The following is a 21,467-nucleotide window of genomic DNA, read 5'->3' as shown; positions in this document are numbered from 1 at the left end:
TGGCAATTAAAGAGTTAAAATCATGGAAATTTTTTAAACATTTGGTAGTTTTGATCAGTACTGAGGGCGATTAACAGATTTATGAAAAAATATTCATCTGATACATTTTTACAGCCGTTTTTGTACACGAACAACACGAAAGGCTAGTAAATTTGCAAACGGTATATTGTTGAGTTTTTGAAAAATTTCAAAGAATTTTCTCAAAATATGTGTAAATATAAGATTTGTCACTGAAAATCATTCCATTTGTTGAAACACAGAAAAAGGTGTGGCCAAATTAAGACATAAAAAACCAAAAATGGCCTCAACAACCCACAAGAGTTAAAGAGAAAGTGTTCACTGTTAGTTATGGGGTACACATATTTTACCGCAAATGATATTTGGCTCAAGAAAACAAATTAACTACCATTTAGGAATAATGGATGAAGTTTGTTATTGGGAATCATCACAAAGATAAAGTCATAAAGATGAAACATTTTACATAATGTAATGTTAAGTGTCCCAAGTCGAATGATTAAAGGAATAAACCTTTGGAAGCTGTTCCATGTTTGTATTTAATTTTAATTATCATCTGGAGATTCTTCTTGTAAGGAACTTGTAGTGATGTCATCACCTCTAAATCTCTGGACCTCTGTGAGACTCTGAAAGTGAAGCTGTCTCAATGGCTTCAACTCCGCCACCACTAAGATAGAGTAGAAGGTAGAAAAAAACTAAGTGGATTAGGTCACAAGGTTAAATACATCGTAAGACTTCGCCAGTGCTGTTTTTGTTTCATTTCTCATTCACTCACACCCTTTATCTTAAAAGCACAATGACAAAAACTTCAAGTGTTTGGCCCATGGATTTCCCGGACCAAATGCAACAACATACTTACCTAGATCATAGAAGGTTTCCTCTTGATTTCCCTGAACTACAATCATCTCCAGGAAATTCAGGAGGGCCCCTGTGACCAGGAAGCGTTCTGGGAGGGAAAGGGTTTGGAGGTAGCGCATATCTAGAGAAAATGGGTTGTCAGGAGGTGGCATGGTGCAGAGTCCCACTAATTCATTCACGATATCCCATACATGAGTTCCTATGAAAGGAGCACAGTATAAAGTGATTGGACAGTACTGCGGATAAAGTAACAAGATATGAAAAACACTGAGCCAAAAACTATTAACAGGGTAATTCTCAAGAAACCATTGAAACACCATGGCACTAATGATTTTAGCTTTAAAATGTGTAATATAGTAACATTAAAAAGCATCAGAATTAACACAATACTGTGTTCTACCTTGCACAATGTGTGATTTCAACATAAGAATTTATAATTGTAAATGTTATCTCATTTTCTGCTGAAATTCTCATTACCGCAATGTGTCCGGCTGTGGTTGAACATGCTTTATGTTGTAATTTAATCAAATTAACACAAAAATATTAAGAAAAAAAATAAATGGATGTTTTGCTAGACTACTTTAGATGACAGAAAAAATATTTACTGAATATTCATGTATAATAATAATGAAGAAAAATTAGGAAAATGATGTGTCCATGCCTGATGTTCTCATCCTCCGCAACACTTTTTGAGAACAGTTTAAGCACACATACAGAATTTTAATAAAGTTTGATTTTGAGTGACCAAGCACATGGACCAGTTACTTCAAGATGGCTACCAGGTAAGATCATTTTATTACAGTTAATTTGAAATAGTGTCTTGTCAGAATGCTTACACGACATTTTGATTATCATTACCGCAACAGATGCTTATTAAATGTTAATTTAATTAATAGAAGCATTATACTTTGATTTTAAATGCATGTGCAGAATCTCCAAATTATGTTCTTTCAGGTTTTTCATGTCATTTTGAAAATATGTCAGTGTTGATGTTTTCTGACTGTTGCGGTAATGAGATTTTTTAGGACTAATTTTTTAAATTATGTTACAAAAAGTGTTAAATGATAAGTAAAAGTTTTTAAATTAATGTTCCCATTTACTCCAGACTTTGTTTTTCAATGTCTGGTGGGGAAAAAGTAAATTTAAGCATTTTTTCTTTGCTGAAAGTAGTTTTATGTATATCTGTTCATGTGTGTTATATACAAGTCATTAAAATGAACACATACCCTTTAATTTATACAAAACCCTCTAAGAGCATTTGTGATGTTTTCTTATAAATTAGCATTTTTTAACAGACTCTGGATTGCGGTACCGCTATTTCTGAATAGCCTGAAGCCAAGATTTAGCCGATTTGTAGCTAAAGCATTTGATGAACATTTAATACATGCATCTCAGTTTTGACGGAGATGGCGTTTAGTGAGCTTCTCATATATACATAATAATCTTTGGCACATATGTCTAATTAAAGCTGAAAATAGTAAAATACAAAAACAAAACCTTCTGATGTTGAAACCCAGTTTGTGATGGTCTTAAGCTTCATTGGTGTATCTTTAACCAGAGTATCAGTTCCCCCGATGTTTACCAGGCGTTCATGATTGGATCGAATCCAAGCATAAGGTTGCCCATACTTGGCATAGCCAGCTAACAGGAACAGGGTGCAGTTGATTTCCTGTAATGAAAGGAAATTTTGTCTGGAAGTCTTGACCAACGGAGAACAATCAGGAATATTGTACTGAACTATTATGGTAAGCAAAGGTGTTTTCATTTTGTTATAGACGGTTTCAGCAGTCACAACATAAACAAGCGGCTTTTGTGGTCAACACGTAACTTCCAGTAAACTCTGCTAAGAATAAAAAACAACAAAGTACTTTAAATGTAGTTTATTTATATAACAAGCAAAATAAACAACACGTAGATTAAACATTTGTTATTTTCGACAAGGTATTTGTTTAAGAGTTCAGTTTAGCAACTGGTCAGACCATTAAAAAAACTGAAACCAGAAGTAACGTGTATCGCGTCACCGCACATGCGTTTGATGAAACCGTCTATAGAACAATATCAAAATAGAACATTATTTTAATTTCCTAATCTGTGAATTGCAAAATGGCCTGTGATGTCTGTGAAACAGAAAACAAATGATTGCATACAGGAACAGCAATCTCTCTCTCACTGGGTGAAGCTGGGAGAAGATGAGAATCACCACTCCTATAAAAGAATATAAAAACAATTAACAGCTCCTATGCTTTGTGTATTTGCTGCTGTCCAATTAATTAAGGGTTTTTTCCACCTGCTTGGAGTTTGCTGTTGTATGCTTGGTGGTGTCTGCTGATTGGCTTGTGGAAGTGACCCTTCTCCACCCAAAGGGGAGCTGGCATAGTCACTGTCCAGACTGTAGCTGCTACTGCACGTTGTGCTGGTAAAGTTGGAGGCCACAGACACGGCAAACCCAGGAGAATGCCATCTCTGTAAAGAAAAAAGCTATTTCTCATCAAATTGTATAATGTATAATGTTTCTAACAGAATGGCAACGGTTGGCTCTCTCCACATATTATAAACATTGTAATGTCTATTGAAATGTCTTTTCTTAGTATATTTGCTGTATAGCTTTTGGGTAAGGTTTTGAAATGTAGAGTTGGTTTGTACAGTTATTCATTTTTGCTAATGAACTTACTGACCAAGTCCTCATTCACAACAGTCAGCAGAAGTTCTTCTCTCCCTCTCAGCCAGGGCTGAAAATAATGAAAGCCCTACATACACATCAACATACAACAACAATGACATTACTTAATTATTTCATGATTCTTGTATTTTGGTAAAGTGGTAAATTTAACGAAACATTCACCTGTAAAGACCCCAGTATTGCAAGTTCAGACAGGAAGTGCTGAAGTCTCGTCTTTTGTTCTTTTTCTTTCATCTATTTATCACAAAATGCAAAAAATGTTATGATTATAAAGCACACAGCACACTTGTATAACAACATTTTATTTATAACTTTCTAATATTTTAAATAACAGACCTATGTATGACAATAGCATATACATTAACTACAGGAAACGTTTCGCCGTTACTAGGCAACGGGAGCCAAACCTATTTATAGTCATTTTTCTGCGATGGGTGGGAAGAATGTACATAAAACCTATCACTGTAGTATACGAGTTTACAAATACCGTTTACTATAGATATACTTTCGACCTCTTCTACACCGATTTGTCGAGAAGTTAATCGATACATTTATTAATAAAATTAATAGCATTTTCATATACTTACGCTGGAGCTCATGTTTATATGCACGCTGGCGGAATATCAAACCAATCAGTTGTGAATTTGATATATTTAAATTCAGAAAAATTACTGCAAGAACGCCGTCAAGCCTTAAATCCACATCTCACAACCATTTAACCTATTCTACATGCTGTCACATTTGGGAAAATTAATAAGAGCAACGAGATCTTCCCCATGTTTATCATCCATGAGTTTAGATGTAGGCTATCTACATTAAAATCCTATTTTTGATGTCTCACGCTTCTCATGGTGCAGATGCGTCGACCGCGCGCAAGGGATCATCTGCGTGGTGCGTTCTTAAAGACAAACGCAAAACTCATATTTCCATCATTTTATAAGCGCTTGAAACATATGGGAATGTGATGAACTGAATCAAATTATAGAATTCATGATTGATGTGGTAATCTCTGTTTGTGATAGCCACACGATTAGTCACTGACGTTCTTTTCGTATCATGTAGCCTAATGATCCTGTAAATACAAAGAACTATTGAAGCATTCGTTTAGCATTGCAAAGTATTTTTTACAGTTGTTTTGAGACTTATAATTACCAGTCCAATAATTTAAAATGACAAATCTGTATAGCTACTGTGTTGACTAAAACTGGACATAGGCTGTTAGTCACAAACATAAGCTATGACTCCATTGTACAAATCAAGTTCATTGATGTCACCTTGGTCGCACAACAGGAAGTGAAAACAATGCTGCCAGAAAAACACTGCATGGTGGAATGTACATTGTCTGAGGAGATACAAATATGTTCTCTGGTAGTGCTTTCTGTTTTTGTCAGAATTGTTCTGCTGTAAGCAGATACAAAACACTGTTGCAACGTAATGTCACTGATTTACTTCAATCAAGTGTATCTAATCCACTTGTCAGAATATAACATTGAAGTGCAGTGTGTGACTGTTTCAAGGAATTATCAAGGAATTATCTTTACAAAAACTGCTGAACTTTTAGGGTTTTATGCGACCTAGAAATTGGGTCAAAAGCTCATGTTTTATTAAGAGAAATATGCATTTACATTTTTGTCTCATTTTTTTTTTGTCACAGTAGGCCAATTTCTCAACATTTTGAATCTTGTAGATTCTTTTTAGCCGTAGTGGGTGGTTGCATGAACTGCTTAGACAAATAATTGTTTTTCAGGACTGGTCATTACTTTTAAAGTCAGTTACTTGAATAGGTAGATTGGACTAATTTGAATCTGAAGACTGGTTGTGGCCCCAAGATTGTAAATAAAATGTCAAATCATCATTTGCGTTTTACTTTTCAATTTGGCAGGGAAGATGCATTATCACATTGAAAATGTATTTTCATGTAGAAATGTAAATTTTTAAATTTTATTTTAGCATTTCATTTTCAATTGTGGTACTACATATTTTGCGATATCATTTTTTATTTTAGCATTTAATTAATTCATTTTAAATTGGCAAAACATAAAGTTAGATGCCAGGCTATGTTTATGCAATTAGCCCCAGGTGTTTAGCAATGCTATCGCAAACCTTCTTGAAATGTGATGATGTTACATTTAGTTTCTAAACTTTTCATTTATTTTTATATATAACAAGATATATTATTCTCTCATAACATAATAAAATAATAAAATAACTGAAATCATGTCTATGTATTTACATAATGTGGTCTATTTACACACTTTAATACAATCTGTGAAGATCAATAAACGCCATCAAGTAGCAAAGGGCCGTGGAATATTTAGAGTAATAAAATCAAAATAGCTTAGGCTATATTAAGAAATATCTTAATTAAATTACAATGTATAATGTGTCTATCAAACTTCAACCAAGTTTGCGAGTGGCCTGACACCGAATACAAAGAATTAGCACAAAAGCTTAATAGCTTTCTCGACACCTCGCCGGGCGCAGTGGCGTGTGCCTGTAATCCAAGCTACTGGGAGGCTGAGTCTGGTGGATCGTTTGAGTTCAGGGGTTCTGGGCTGCAGTGGACTATGCCGATCGGGTGTCCACACTAAGTTCGGTATCGATATGGTGCTCCTGGGGGAGCCCTGGACCGCCAGGTCGTCTAAGGAGGGGTGAACCGGCCCAGGTCGGAAACGGAGCAGGTCAAAGCCCCCGTGCTGATCAGTAGTGGGATCGCGCCTGTGAATAGGCGCTGCAGTGCAGCTTGAGCAATAAAGCGAGACCCAGACTTTTATGTTTACCCCTATTTTTGACGAACTTTCTGACTTTAACTGAAACAGAAAAAAAGAACAACGATAATGGAAGTTTAAAATAAAAACTTTACGTTTCTCTTATTTATTAACTGAACATCCACATAGCTGGTTTAACGTCGCAATGCAAATGCTTTAGCGCCTCCCTTTGGAAAATTTATGAATTTTCTGTGCAGAAGCCATAATGGCATCTAATGACCAAGAGGGGGAGCCCGAGACACCATATTTGACTATGACGTGATGGACTAGCAAATAACTAAAACATGTTCATTTGTAGGAATCGTTCATCCCTTCATCTCTTATTATGCGATAAAATACTCTTAAATTAAAACAAAAGCAAACGACACCCCATAAGCAACATCACACTCACAAATGGATACAGTATCTTAATGTAATCGAGAGCATTCTGAAAGACTGCTTATGGATTATCATCATGTCAGTTTATTATAAGCAAGAAATGACTTTAACAGCCAATGTCCTTTACAGCTGGGGAAAGGTTTTGGACTGGTTTAGTGTTAATCAACATCTAAATCAATTTACCTTTTAAGGTCATGGGTTCACACTACATATCAAATTTTGAAACTTTTAACAATTACAGTAACATACTGTAGTAGCCGTCCAAAACACTCAGTGCTTTGATACAGTGTTGTATAGCCTACTCATCAGGACAGCTGATATAAAAATTCTCGCCGGGCACAGTGGCGTGCGCCTGTAATCCAAGCTACTGGGAGTCTGAGTCTGGTGGATCGTTTGAGTTCAGGGGTTCTGGGCTGCAGTGGACTATGCCGATCGGGTGTCTACACTAAGTTCGGTATCGATATGGTGCTCCTGGGGGAGCCTGGGACCGCCAGGTCGTCTAAGGAGGGGTGAACCGGCCCAGGTCGGAAACGGAGCAGGTCAAAGCCCCCGTGCCGATCAGTAGTGGGACCGCGCCTGTGAATAGGTGCTGCAGTGCAGCTTGAGCAATAAAGCGAGACCCAGACTTTTATGTTTACCCTTATTCTGTAACGATTCTTTACAGTCACAAACAAACTACAAAATAACATCGGACAATGAAATTAAAATTAACAATTGAATATGTCAATTCTTAAATCGCATTTTATTTTTCAATTTAGCATGTCAAATTTTGGGACATATTTTGCTATTTGATTTTTTATTTTATCATTTAATTAATTCAAGATTCAATGTTTTCATAAACTTAGATGCCAGGCTATGTTCATGGAATTAGCCCTAGGTGTTCAACACTGCTCTCGCAAACCTTCTTGAAATGTGGTGATATTTAGTTTCTAAATGTTGCCTAACTTTTAATTTCTTGTTATATTCATTCAACTTTTTATGGTTTAGTATTTGACATAAATTACCTTAGCCAACTGAAATACTAGAACTGCTTACTCAAAAATATAGCTTGACAGAGTGGTGGTGTTTTGTCTCTCATAAGATAATAAAATAACTTTAACTGAAATCATGTCTTACATAATAATGGTTTTACAATACAATCTGTGAATATCAATTAACCCACTAAAGTTGCAGAAAATAGTTAAGGTGCATGGAATATTTAAGAACATTAGAAAACAAAATAATGCTTAGCACAAAAGCTGAACAGGTCTATAGTTACCTCGCCGGGCACAGTGGCGTGTGCCTGTAATCCAAGCTACTGGGAGTCTGAGTCTGGTGGATCGTTTGAGTTCAGGGGTTCTGGGCTGCAGTGGACTATGCCGATCGGGTGTCCACACTAAGTTCGGTGTCGATATGGTGCTCCTGGGGGGAGCCCTGGACCGCCAGGTCGTCTAAGGAGGGGTGAACCGGCCCAGGTCGGAAACGGAGCAGGTCAAAGCCCTTGCGCTGATCAGTAGTGGGATCGCGCCTGTGAATAGGCGCTGCAGTGCAGGTTGCGCAATAAAGCGAGACCCAGACTTTTGTTTACCCTTAGTAACGAACTTTCTTACAATAACCCAAAAAAGAAACAATAATATGAATGCAAGTTCAATGAATGAGCTTACGTGTATCTTCTTTTTAAACAACAAATCCAAATAGCACTTTTGAAAAGTTTGTTCTCTTTTCTCAACAGACTAGCCTATTATTCAACCGCTGCAGATTCCATTTTTATGCCTCTTTTAACACGGTATCTGCTGTGCTGAGTTTCTTTGTAGATTCTTTCAGCCGTGGTGGGTGGTTGCATGAACTGCTTAGACAAATAATTGTTTTTCAGGACTGGTCATAACTTTTAAAGTCAGTTAATTGAATAGGTAGGACTTATTTGAATCTGAAGACTGGTTGTGATTGTAGTGAAAATAAAATGTCAACTCATCATTTGCATTTTACTTTTCAATTTAGCATGGAAGATGCATTATCACCTTAAAAATTTATTTTAATGTAGAAATTTAAATGTTTAAATTTTTATTTCAGCATTTCATTTTCAATTGTGGGACTACATATTTTGCGATATCATTTTTATTTTAGCATTTAATTAATTAATTTAAAATTGGCAAAACATAAAGTTACATGCCAGGCTCTGTTTATGCAATTAGCCCCAGGTGTTCAGCAATGCAATCGCAAACCTTCTTGAAATGTGATAATGTTATATTTAGTTTCTAAACTTTTCCCTTCTTGTTATATTATAACAAGATATAATATTATCTTATATCATAATGAAATAACTAACTGAAATCATGTCTATGTATTTACATAATGTGGTCTATTTTCACACATTTTAATTTTAATACAATCTGTAAAGATCAATAAACGCCATCAATTAGCACAAAGTTGAATAGCTTTCGCAATTCCTCGCCGGGCGCAGTGGCGCGCGCCTGTAATCCAAGCTACTGGGAGGCTGAGTCTGGTGGATCGTTTGAGTTCAGGGGTTCTGGGCTGCAGTGGACTATGCCGATCGGGTGTCCACACTAAGTTCGGTATCGATATGGTGCTCCTGGGGGAGCCCTGGACCGCCAGGTCGTCTAAGGAGGGGTGAACCGGCCCAGGTCGGAAACGGAGCAGGTCAAAGCCCCCGTGCCGATCAGTAGTGGGACCGCGCCTGTGAATAGGCGCTGCAGTGTAGCTTGAGCAATAAAGCGAGACCCAGACTTTTATATTTACCCCTATTTTTGACGAACTTTCTTACTTTAACCAAAATAGAAAAAAGAAGAAAAAGAACAACGATAATGGAAGTTTAATATAAGACTTTACGTTTATCTTATTTTTAACTGAACCTTCACAGCTGGTTTACGTCACAATGCAAATGCTTTAGCGCCTCCTTTTGGGATATTTATGAATTTTCTGTCAAGAAGCCATAACGGCATCTCATGACCAAGAGGGGGAGCCCGAGACACGATATTTGACTATGACGTGATGGACTAGCAAATAACTAAAAATTGTTCATTTGTAGGAATCGTTCATACCTTCTTCATCTCTTATTTTGCGAAAACAAAAAATAATCTTAAAGTAAAACAAAAGCAAACATTTTAATTAAAAACACAGAAGCATGCGACATATCAGGAAACACACATGGAAATATAGAAATACACACAATAGATGCACATACAGATCTGTAAATATAATGAAAACACAGGTCAATTTTGTGATACTTTTAACTGATCGCTAATCTTTTCGCGAAGTGTAATCTAATCTAATCACACTGCAGTCTGCACCACTAAACAAGAAGGGTCTGTAATATGTGTTTCTTTGGGTTTGGGTGAAGTCTAGTTTTTGTAGTGAGTATACTGATATTTTTCCCTCTCATCCTTACGCTCAATCATCCTAGAGCGACACCCCATAAGCAACATCACACTCACAAATCTTAATGTAATTGAGAGCATTCTGAAAGACTGCTTATGGATTATCATCATGTCAGTTTATTATAAGCAAGAAAAGACTTTAACAGCCAATGTCATTTAGAGCTGGGGAAACTAGACTGGTTTAGGACTGGTTTAGTATTTATCAACATCTAACTCAGAGCAAAAATTTACTCAGAAGAATTTAATAGACTGTTTAAAATCTTCACACCATGGCTAACACGTGCATGAAAGGAGGCATCCCCATTCTTTCAATAGATAATTATCTGACAACTATTTTTTATAGCTAACATTAGGCTACCATACAGTAATTTAATTGTGTAAATGGTTTTAATTCGCTTCTAAGATAACCATGAATTTCCTCTAATTTGCATAGTCGTTGATATAAAAAGCTTTCCGGGATTTTGTGCTACGCCCCTGCCTCCAGTAATAAACTGGACTGATGAATTTAATGTTGTTTAATACATGTGCGTTGTTAACTCTCCAATTTTTCCGTTCCAGCATGCTCTACTCATTCACTTCTTTACAATAGCTGTTTGTTTACAGTGTCGTGTGAGCTACACACTGTGTGCAGGTTCTACTTCATGTGGCGCTAAGCAGACCGCTTGGTGATGTAAAAGTACAGCGAGAGCGACTTAAAGCAGATTTCTCTTTGTGATTTTTCGAAGCGCTCTCTCTGTACTTTGATGTCATTCGCTTGTCGGTTCCTGTGGCGCCACGCCAGGTCTCCAGTCACTTTCGCGCCGCCGCAGTAAGTAATTTGATTTCATACGCCGATGGGATCGTGCAGTTCAGCCTAAAGTCAACACACTTAGGAATAAATATATAGCCTACTGTTAATGATGTTCAACCTGCCAAAGTACCAAGTGGAACATAATGAGACATCTTAATTTATGAATGAAGTGTAAATGTGTCACAAAACGATGGTGTTTGTTACGCATCCTCACGCTTTTTAAGTGGAAATTCTTGACCTTTCCTAGTGGGTATACGGCTCATTATGGATAGACCTTATGGATAGATGGCTAATCAGGCCAATAATGGACAATTAATAATCATTCTACCTTTAAAACACATGGGTTCACTTTATTTACATATCAAATTTTGAAACTTTTAACAACAATTACAGTAACAAACTGTAGTAGCCGTCCAAAACACTCATGCTGTGATACAGTGGTTTACTCAAAAGGACGGCTAATATAAAAACTCTTGCCGGGCGCAGTGGCGCGCGCCTGTAATCCAAGCTAACTGGGAGTTGGAGTCTGGTGGATCGTTTGAGTTCAGGGGTTCTGGGCTGCAGTGGACTATGCCGATCGGGTGTCCACACTAAGTTCGGTATCGATATGGTGCTCCTGGGGGAGCCCTGGACCGCCAGGTCGTCTAAGGAGGGGTGAACCGGCCCAGGTCGGAAACGGAGCAGGTCAAAGCCCCCGTGCCGATCAGTAGTGGGATCGCGCCTGTGAATAGGCGCTGCAGTGCAGCTTGGGCAATAAAGCGAGACCCAAACTTTTATGTTTACTCCTATTCTGTAACTAACTTCTTACAATAACCAAAAAAAGGAACATCATACAATGATATGAATGGAAGTTCAATTAATTCATTTCTTCACTTCTTAGATAACAAATGGCTGGCTATACTGTGTCCCATAACATTTGCAGGACGATCATGAGGCAATGTTGACGGAGGCATGAAGGCAGCTCCGAGAAATGCATTTCAGACAGCCTTCATAGGCAGCGTAATAGAATTATGTTTGAAATATAAACAGAAAGCGCCTTTGTGATAACTAATCCCATATTTGAAAACTACGATACTAATTTCTCATTTGAAATGCAAATAAAAAGTTAAAAAAGTGAAAATATAACTTTACAATAAATTTGTGATCCAGCTGCTTCTTGGCTGCTATTTTTTTTAACTTGTCCAGGCTCAAACCAATCACAATCCCAGTGCGCACGCACGCACGCACGCACGCACGCACGCACGCACGCACGCACGCACACACACACACACACACACACACACACACACACACACACACACACATTTAATTGTGGGACAGGACAAAGAAGGTATCAGGAGACAGGAAGTAAACCTAAGATTGGATTCAGACTTGCCTTCGTGCTTTGGAATGCTCCCTTCGAAGGCAGCATTTTAAAGCTTTCGGACGCAGCTGCAGAAATAGATGCAATAGATGCACATATACCATATGGCGGCACATGCTTGTCAAAACTGCAATATAATGAAAACACAGGAAATTATATACTTGTAACTGATTGCAAACATTTTCAGAAAGGGTAATCTATTAAATGTAATCTAATCATACTGCACCACTAAACAAGAATGGTGTGTTTCTTTTTGTTTTATGGATAGATTGATAATCAGGTCATTTAGGACAATTAATATTTATTCTACCTTTTTATTAAACACATGGATTTACTAATGATACTTACATTATCAAATAAACCCAAGAAAAAATGAAGAAAATCAAAATGTTTTTTTTTTTTTAAAACAAACACTGAATTGAGAGGCAGTATAGCCGTCCAAAACACACTCAGTGTATTTTACCCGAGAACATTTTATAAAAGTTTGTTGTGTGACAGGTCCTTTGCATCATACGACGGCTGATAATAAACACTCTCGCCGGGCGCAGTGGCGCGCGCCTGTAATCCAAGCTACTGGGAGTCTAAAGGCCCGGGTATACTTTTTTTCCGCGTCCGCGTCCGGCTCGCGCGCGCACCCGTCCGCGCAGCTTTCCGAGTATAGTCCCCGCGGCTACACGCGGATGGCCGCGTTCGACACTATACGCAATTTAAATGATTTCTTATTCAAATTATTAGTCTAACAGGCGGTCAGGGCAGCACTGATTTGGCGACATTTACAGTACATTAAAACATTAGGATAGGTGAAGAAAAGTAACTGATCCACCATTGCAAACACAGTTTAGAACAAACAATAAGACAACAAAGAACAAAAATCAAACAAACATGCTCCAGGGCTTTCTGTTCTTGGAAGAAGTAAAAGTTAAAGAAGAAAAACGATAGTGTGTGTGCAAATGCTGTCTATTTCCTTTGTATAATTGTTTATAGTGGAGTGCCCTGTCTAAATATGTTCACGCGCATGCGCTGTCGTACGCGGACTGTACGCGCACTGTCCGCGCGGTCTCAAATTTTGGGCTGCACGCGGACGGTCCGCGCGGCCGGCCGCGGACCCTCTTGATGACGAAAATGACGTCATGCGGACGGCGCGCATACGCGGACGTCCCTAGTATACTTTCGGCTTCAGTCTGGAGGATCGTTTGAGCTTAGGGGTTCTGGACTGCAGTGGACTATGCCGATCGGGTGTCCACACTAAGTTCGGTATCGATATGGTGCTTCTGGGGGAGCCTGGGACCGCCAGGTTGTCTAAGGAGGGGTGAACCGGCCCAGGTCGGAAACGGAGCAGGTCAAAGCCCCCGTGCCGATCAGTAGTGGGACCGCGCCTGTGAATAGGCGCTGCAGTGTAGCTTGAGCAATAAAGCGAGACCCAGACTTTTATGTTTACCCTTATTTTTGACGAACTTTCTTATTTTAAACAAAATAGAAAAAGAAAAAAGAACAACGATAATGGAAGTTTAATTAAAAATGTTACGTTTATCTTATTTTTTAATTAAACCTCCATATCTGGTTTAACGTCACAATGCAAGTGCTTTACCGCCTCCCTTTGGAAGATATGTGACATTTCTGTCCAGGATCCATGATGGCATTTCATGACCAAGAGGGGGAGCCCGAGACACGATATTTAATTAAAACTTGTTCATTTGTAGGAATCGTTCATCCCTTCATCTCTTTTTATGCGATAACAAACTGTATGGCTGTACTGTGTCCCATACATAACATCTGCAGGACACAACAATTCAAGTTACGGCAAAAATCTTAATAAAAAAGACACAACCACGCAACAGATCAGGAAACACCCATGGAAATATAGAAATACCCACAATAGATGCACACAAATGACAACACATGCTGGTCAAATGTGTAAATATAATGAAAACACAGGCCAATGATGTAATTGACCCAATTGAAAATCACAATTTTGAAACTTTTCAAATCAGTTACAGTAACAAACACTAAAATGAGAGGCAGTAGTAGCCGTCTAGAACAGTGTCTCAGTGTTGTTAACCCGAGGTCAATTTATTTTAAAGGTTTGTGTGGCATAATAAACTGCATGCATCGCATGTGTAAATATGCACCACAGTTCATTGAAACTAAAATAATACTGATAAATATATTTTAAGGCACATTCACAGTTTTATGTGCATTATCAATAAACTAAACCTGAATTTCATACACTGGATAGCGCGCGCTCAGTGCTGTATATAGTCATAACGACGGCTGGTATTGCCTACTCTCGCCGGCGCAGTGGCGCGCGCCTGTAATCCAAGCTACTGGGAGTCTGAGTCTGGTGGATCGTTTGAGTTCAGGGGTTCTGGGCTGCAGTGGACTATGCCGATCGGGTGTCCACACTAAGTTCGGTATCGATATGGTGCCCCTGGGGGAACCTGGGACCACCAGGTCGTCTAAGGAGGGGTGAACCGGCCCAGGTCGGAAACGGAGCAGGTCAAAGCCCCCGTGCTGATCAGTAGTGGGATCGCGCCTGTGAATAGGCGCTGCAGTGCAGCTTGGGCAATAAAGCGAGACCCAGACTTTTATGTTTACTCTTATTCTGTAACGATTCTTTACAGCCACAAATAAACTACAAAATAACATCGGGCAACGAAATTCAAATAAACATTTAAGTTTATCTTATTTTTAAACTGACCCTCCAATATCTGGTCTTGGTACGTCAAAATGCAACATTTCTGCGCCTCCCTCTGGAAATTTGGTGAAATTCCTTTCTAGGATGCATCTCAGAAGTCACCCAAAATATTGTTATAGAATTTTCTTTTATCGTAGAGTTTATTATTAGTACTGTTGCCTCACAAGAGGAAGGTTTCTGGTTCAAGCCCAAGGTCAGGTGGCCTCTCTTTGTGGTGTTTGCATGTCCCTCTAATGTCAGCATTGGTTTACTTTGGGTACTCTAGTTTTCTCCAACAAGGAGAAACAAACTAAATCAGACTTTATACTCTCTAAGCCTCTCTCCTCTGTTTGTCTCTTTGTCTTCATTTTATAACCCAATGCGTTTTTAAGTGTCATTTAACAGTTTTTTGTTTTCACTTTTAGCAAATAGGCTGATGGCTACAGACTTCGCTGGAGGACTCCCGCATGAATGAATAAACTGGGCATTTTATTGTTTCTGACTTTGTACTCTTAGATATAATCCAAATTATGGAATACATTGAATTTCACCATCATAAAAAAACTATTCAAAGTGTTGAACAAAATCCCCCTTTTCACTACTGCTCAGGATACTCAAAGAGAATAGAGATGAAACATATGTGAATATTGACTTTCCATTCAAATTTGTGCACACAACTAGGTTAAAACAATGACACACTTTGACTTGATTGTGTCTTAATGTGTGAATGTATGACATGAAGTGCGTATAAGGTTTCCTGGGTAGAAAGGGTGACTGTTTGGTGTGATCTTGGATCTGGCAAAGGAGTACAGTATAGCTAACATATATCTTTATGATGCACATATAAAAGACGTTCGATTTCTGTTGTTTTAGGATCAATTACAGGTGCATTCTTGTCTATCTATTGATTTATCATCAGTCTACCTTAAAATCACATTTTGTATGGTCCTCTGCTGCCACCTTGTAGACAAAACCAACAATACATTTATTTTTTCTTTTTACACATCAATTTTGGCTAAGAAATTACCCTTTAAAAGGTCATCTAAAACCATTCATTGTGTTAGATAAGAAATTTGAAAAGACGCCAAACAAAGGTAGCTTTGCAATGATCATATTTGCTGATATTATCACATTATGCTGATTTTGCTTGTGTGCTATTGCTTTACTATTAAATTAAAGACGTGTGCAGTGCAATTATGATTGCAGTAGCTTTTCAAACACATTCAAGTGCACATACTGGTGATAGTGTTTTGGTTTTCTATAAACTATGCAGTTATGTGCCATGTAATCTTTCTGTACAGCAAGCTTGTAAAATGTTGAATGCATTGTTTGACAAATTGTGGAAAAAGCAAACTGTATAGGGGCGGTTTCCCAGACAGGGATTAGACTGGTTTTAGACTAAAATAAATGTAAGAGCTGTCCAAACTAAAAACAACATGCACTGACATGTCTTAAAATACACACGAGTTATGTTTTTAGTAAGGCTAAACTATACTAGTCAACATTTGAAGTGGATCAGAAAAGTTAACCAAAGTTGTCCTATGACAAGAATGGATACACTTTTTGTTTTTAGAACTTTTATGAAAAGTTTTAATCCACTTCAAATGTCGACTAGTGTAGTTATATTTCATAATTAAACTAAGGCCTTGTCCTGGCTTAAGCTAATCATTTTCTGGGAAACCACCCCATAAAGTGTAATTTTAGGAAATCTAATGGCTACAAGCGATCGAGAAGTGCACCCAACCAATCATTGCAGCTAATAAGTTAATTATGCTCAGCTGTAGTCAATCAAGAAACACGACTCCTAACAAGCCATTCAGCATTAGATGTTTTAAAAATCTAACCAGGAAGCTTGCCTGTTATTCTTAGGTGTAGTGGCCAGGATTGTTTGGTGTAGTGTCCATTGATTACCACACTACAGACACTTCAGTTAATCAGTGGTGATGGCTTTTGGATTTATTTTGGGGTAATGTTTCTTCATACGTTCACATTTATTAATTTAGCAGATGTTTTTATTTGGATTTGCGATTGAGGGTGCATTTTGTCCAAGCATTTTTCATGTGAACCCAACAGGACTTGTCTTTTGTGTTTTTCTTTAACAACAGGTGCCTCCTTCTGGGTGTAGTAACTTGCGCTTTACGTGCCCCTTTATTGCAGAAGTCCCCTGAACTGCCACAAAGTAAGAACATTGAATGGCATGATATGGCTCTTATTTTTAGTCATTGATGTCTGTATCTGTTTGTCTCAAACTTTTTTTTTTACCTCCAAGTTCCTGTTGTAGTTGAGTGCAAGGACCGCCATCTGTTAATCTCAGTTGATCTTCCACCCTCTGGCAGTGAACCTCGTTTTGAGGCATTTGGTGGGTTGATGTATTACGCTCTTTTCCCCTAATTCCCTGTATGTGCTTCAGAAGTGTATTAAAGTGCTTTATGTGAAGTATATCATTGCTTTGATTTTGCTCCTAGATAGCGGAGGTTCGCATCCTATCACGCAGTACTATGGGGCACAGTGTGGTTATACTTACTCTGTTAAGCCTCTGGTTGGCCTTGCTGTTTTGAGAGCTTCGTACTTCTCCTGTCACACAGAAAACCAGGTACCACGGCATATCCTTGGTGATGTAGCACCTTCAGAATAAACTTAGTTTACTCTGGTTTGCTTATTTAAGTGTTAAGTTCTGTGCCAAGAAGGTGTGTTGATGCATTTAATACTTTTTTGCAGAACGATGAGGTCTTTACCTTCAGGTTCAGGGTAATTATTGCAGATCAGAATGGCAAAGAGTCCTTTGTCAACGTCTCCAAGACTTGTTCTGCTCCGCCCTTCTTTCCAAGAGAGGTTACTTGTGAGGAGAACTATATGGAGGCAAGTTGTTTTGTTTCTTACCGTCTGTAATTTTCATTGTTGGTCCAGTGTGGGTTCTGCTTAATTTTGTGCTCCCATCTAGGTGTCTGTTGAAAGTGGTGTACCTTGCCTTAGCCCTAGTGCTGTTAAAACTGACTTTGCTGAAGCCTTCTCTGTGGTAAGTGGATGGTTTAGGCTTTTGAAGTTGTAAGTCTCTTTGTATAAAATTGTTTGCATCCTGTCAAGGCTCAACGCTCTTCAGTTGAGGCCCTGCAAGTTATGCTGCAAGCAGAGAACCAACAGCCTGAAGTCATGTCAGTAGGAGATGCTGCTAACCAGGGCTACTACATAATGCTTACCCCAGGCAGGATTGTCTTCCGGTCATCTTTTGGACAACCTCATGCTTCCATCAAAACGGTTAGGAGGTTTTATTTCTTTGGGCACCTTTTTGTTTCCTTAATAGTTTCATTTAACTTTGTGTCCAACTTGTTTTAGACCAATGGTGTTGCCGTTGAAGCGATCAAGGCCACAGTGTTTTTCAGACAGAGCTGGATGGTTGTCATGGTGGACCTGGTTGCTGCCTGCTCGCTGGGTAAGGAATGGGTTTGCTTGAATCAAGTGAAGTTGTGACTGTTTGCCCACTCTAATTTTAATAGCATGTAACCGTCTAAATCATTTTTACCTTCTCTTCAGATGGAGGATCTTTTGATGGCTACAGACTTCACTGGAGGACTCCTGCAGTGCTGACTCCCCTGGTTGTTGGACCATCTGAATTAAGGACTGAGTACATAGGCATGGGGGTTGATGGCCAACTCCTGGATGATCAGACAGCAACAGATCGAGGCTATGCTGTGACAGTCAGTGATGAGACTGTAGACAGCAGTATACCCTATGGTGCGGAGGGAGGAGTGCGGAAGGTACCACAATTGTACTATACCACAGCATCTTATTGATATTTAAACGTTTACAATAAAGGTTATTTTAATTTCCTTCACCCAGAGTTTTGTGATGGACAATGTATATAACGAGCTGTATGTAGTCCAGCTTGCCTATGAGCAAGCATTTGTTGACCAAAGTGGTGTGAAGACCAGGCAAAATGTGGTTCGGCAAATGGCTACTCCCCCGATTGCTCTTCCTCTCTTTTCAGTCAACCGTAAGTTGATTTTGTTTTGGGGGTTTTCATGGGCCAATCATGACAATGCTTGAGCAATTATGGTTTTGGACTTTTTTTCAGAAACTGTACTTGAAGAACGAATCTTCACCGTCTATCTTGGTAACGTCCCTCCTGATGTGGAACTGGTGTCTGTAACCCTAAATGGCCAGGAGTTTTCTGTGCTAACTGCTACGCAGATGGGTTATTCCATCACCAGAATACCACAGGACAATAATACATTTGCGTACATCCTTAAGGTGCAATTTGATGACTCCGTTGTTAAAAAGCAGGTGCGTTTACTTCTCATAATTACGCTCACTGCCTAAATCTAAGTGAGCTAACTTTTTTTAACCTAAAGTATGTTTAAGATGCTAGACTTAGTTTTACTTGCCTTGTTTTCTAGTACATTGCTGAGGGACTCTTTGAATACTCATTGGAAATTAAATGGACTTTAAATATCATGCCTCAAGGGGATGCCTATTACCATCTTTCCTCTGTGATGGCTTTGGTCCTTGACGTCCGTAAGAATTTTTTTCTGAGCATACTGAGTTTTATATTATACCACGGGCCTGTTGAATGCTTTATTCTCATTGGCTGAGAAATGTTCCATGGGTGGGGTTTATTTTTCTGTAAACCACACACCTATTTTAAATGTCTAAAAAAAATGGGCACCAGCGCAATGTTAGTGGTAACTGTGGTATAAGAGGAATGATTGACTCCGGCTCCTTTGAATTATTTGAAAATGATGCACATTACCACCGTGTGTTTTCGAATAATTCAACGGTCCGTCATCAATTTCTTGCTTGATCATGACATTTTTGTTGACTAATATTTTTGTCTTGACAGCGCCTCCAGTATTTGATAGCATGTGTGCTGACAATGGCATAAGCTTTAGGAAGCAACATCATGAGTATGACTACCTGTGGAACTTTGCCATTGGCCAGTATCCTCTGACCCAACAGCTGGCATCTGAGCGGGGCTACATTATGAACAATGACAGCCAGACCCTCATCTTGAATGTGCCTCTGTTCACAATTGGATACGTCTATGAGGTTTAGTACTTCCAACAATAGTCAAGAAACACATTGAGACTACAACATAACTACAACATCTCCCTCTCCTCTAGGGTATTACACTGGAGCAGTTCTATGGCACTTTTGAAGTGCTTACCAGAAATGCCAAGACGTTTGCAATTGAGCAGTCCTCGGCCAATCGCTGTCTATTTCAGACCACTGAGCTCTTGGGTACCACACAAGCAAATGAGTTTCACATTCTTAAATCTTAGACCCATACATGTCTTATGCAAGATTTTCTCACCCCCCTTTTTATAGTGTGCTCCCCTGAGGGTGTTTTGACTGTGGTGAGTGACATCACTAAAGCAGTCCCTTCTGCTGACCCTGCCCGGACCACACTATTGGACACAAGCTGTAGACCCATAGAGTTTGATGCCACACGAGTTCTGTTCTCTTTTGGACTTAACACCTGTGGAACTAGAGTTCAGGTGGAGTGCATCCGCTTGTCACTTTGTTGCACAATGCTGTCTAAAGTTTGTCTGCATACTAAAACTGACTTAAGTGCACATGGAACTGTTTCATCAATCTTAATAGATCAACTTTCCCTTTCAGATTGGTCAGGAGTATGTGACTTATGAAAATGAGATTGTATTTCATGAGGTGTATTCCACTGACAGTAAACCAGTCATTACCAGAGATGCTGCATACAGGTATTATTTTGATGTTTCAGAAGTGACTCTACCCTTACTTGTACTAATTCTTTTTTTTACAGGATGACCGTAAGGTGCATTTACCCAGTGCATAGCACCGAAAGCCTGTTTCTGGACTGGAAGTTGAAAGCTGAGACACCTGGGATTGGTCAAATCAATGACCCTGTAAAAGGTTTTTAATGCTCAGTTACCCAGCAGGTGGATTTTCTACCTTTTATTAATCGTGTCTTCCTGTTGTCAGTTCCTCCCCAAATGCAGAATGCGTTGTCATTCCAACCCACTGTGAAAAAGCCCTCCGCTCAAAGAGCAAACCTAGAAGAAACTTCTGCGCAAATGATTAAGAAACCTGCACAGGCCATGCCTCCCAAGACACCAGTACAGGCCATGCCTCCTAAGAAACCAGCACAGGCCATGCCTCCCAAGACACCTGCACAGGCCATGCCTCCCAAGACACCTGCACAGGCCATGCCTCCCAAGACACCTGCACAGGCCATGCCTCCCAAGACACCTGCACAGGCCATGCCTCCCAAGACACCTGCACAGGCCATGCCTCCCAAGACACCTGCACAGGCCATGCCTCCCAAGACACCTGCACAGGCCATGCCTCCTAAGAAACCAGCACAGGCCATGGATCCTAAGAAACCAGCTGATTTTGTGCGCGTGTTAAGGTGGAGTGTTCCTGTGAATGCACATGAGCTCCTTGGTCAAACTAGGTAAACTCTGGATTTAATTTTTTCCAACTTTCTGATTTGCCTTGCACAGAGTAACTTTGTTCTTTTCTTTTTCAGGACCTAATGAATTGTTTTATCTTTTGAAGTTTAATAAACCTGTTCTTAAGCATTTTGTCGTTGTT

The 21,467-nt window shown here is 39.1% G+C and overlaps 2 protein-coding genes across 5 annotated transcripts; one reads left to right on the top strand and one right to left on the bottom strand.

Annotated features, from left to right (window-relative positions):
- Nucleotides 1-408: 408 nt before the first annotated feature.
- On the bottom strand, nucleotides 409-4,418 carry LOC129439177 (uncharacterized). Of its 4 annotated transcripts, none has more exons than XM_055197931.2 (8): nucleotides 4,395-4,418; nucleotides 3,716-3,787; nucleotides 3,549-3,620; nucleotides 3,161-3,336; nucleotides 3,021-3,078; nucleotides 2,371-2,542; nucleotides 875-1,072; nucleotides 409-682 (listed from the first exon to the last, which is right to left on the bottom strand). In XM_055197931.2, exons 1-8 carry the CDS (start codon nucleotides 4,401-4,403, stop codon nucleotides 561-563), a joined length of 879 nt encoding a protein of 292 aa, XP_055053906.2. In that variant the 5' UTR covers nucleotides 4,404-4,418; the 3' UTR covers nucleotides 409-560. The 4 variants fall into 4 exon arrangements, with proteins under 4 accessions (XP_055053906.2, XP_055053905.2, XP_055053907.2 ...); XM_055197930.2 differs by lacking the exon at nucleotides 4,395-4,418 and adding an exon at nucleotides 4,141-4,388; XM_055197932.2 differs by lacking the exon at nucleotides 4,395-4,418 and adding an exon at nucleotides 3,890-3,970.
- A 12,294-nt stretch (nucleotides 4,419-16,712) lies between these two features.
- Nucleotides 16,713-21,454, top strand: zpax4 (zona pellucida protein AX 4). The gene is made up of 19 exons (XM_055197929.2): nucleotides 16,713-16,866; nucleotides 17,006-17,079; nucleotides 17,170-17,259; nucleotides 17,366-17,493; nucleotides 17,619-17,759; nucleotides 17,842-17,916; nucleotides 17,985-18,155; nucleotides 18,234-18,330; nucleotides 18,432-18,655; nucleotides 18,738-18,891; nucleotides 18,973-19,181; nucleotides 19,295-19,412; nucleotides 19,738-19,943; nucleotides 20,018-20,135; nucleotides 20,223-20,392; nucleotides 20,517-20,614; nucleotides 20,677-20,786; nucleotides 20,856-21,327; nucleotides 21,403-21,454. Exons 1-19 carry the CDS (start codon nucleotides 16,844-16,846, stop codon nucleotides 21,407-21,409), a joined length of 2,685 nt encoding a protein of 894 aa, XP_055053904.2. The 5' UTR covers nucleotides 16,713-16,843; the 3' UTR covers nucleotides 21,410-21,454.
- Nucleotides 21,455-21,467: the final 13 nt, after the last annotated feature.

Source organism: Misgurnus anguillicaudatus, chromosome 21, assembly GCF_027580225.2.
Source record: "Misgurnus anguillicaudatus chromosome 21, ASM2758022v2, whole genome shotgun sequence".
In the NCBI taxonomy this organism is placed as follows: domain Eukaryota; kingdom Metazoa; phylum Chordata; class Actinopteri; order Cypriniformes; family Cobitidae; genus Misgurnus; species Misgurnus anguillicaudatus.
The sequence above is the reverse complement of the archived record's forward strand: the minus strand, read 5'-3'. Positions and strand labels throughout refer to the sequence as shown.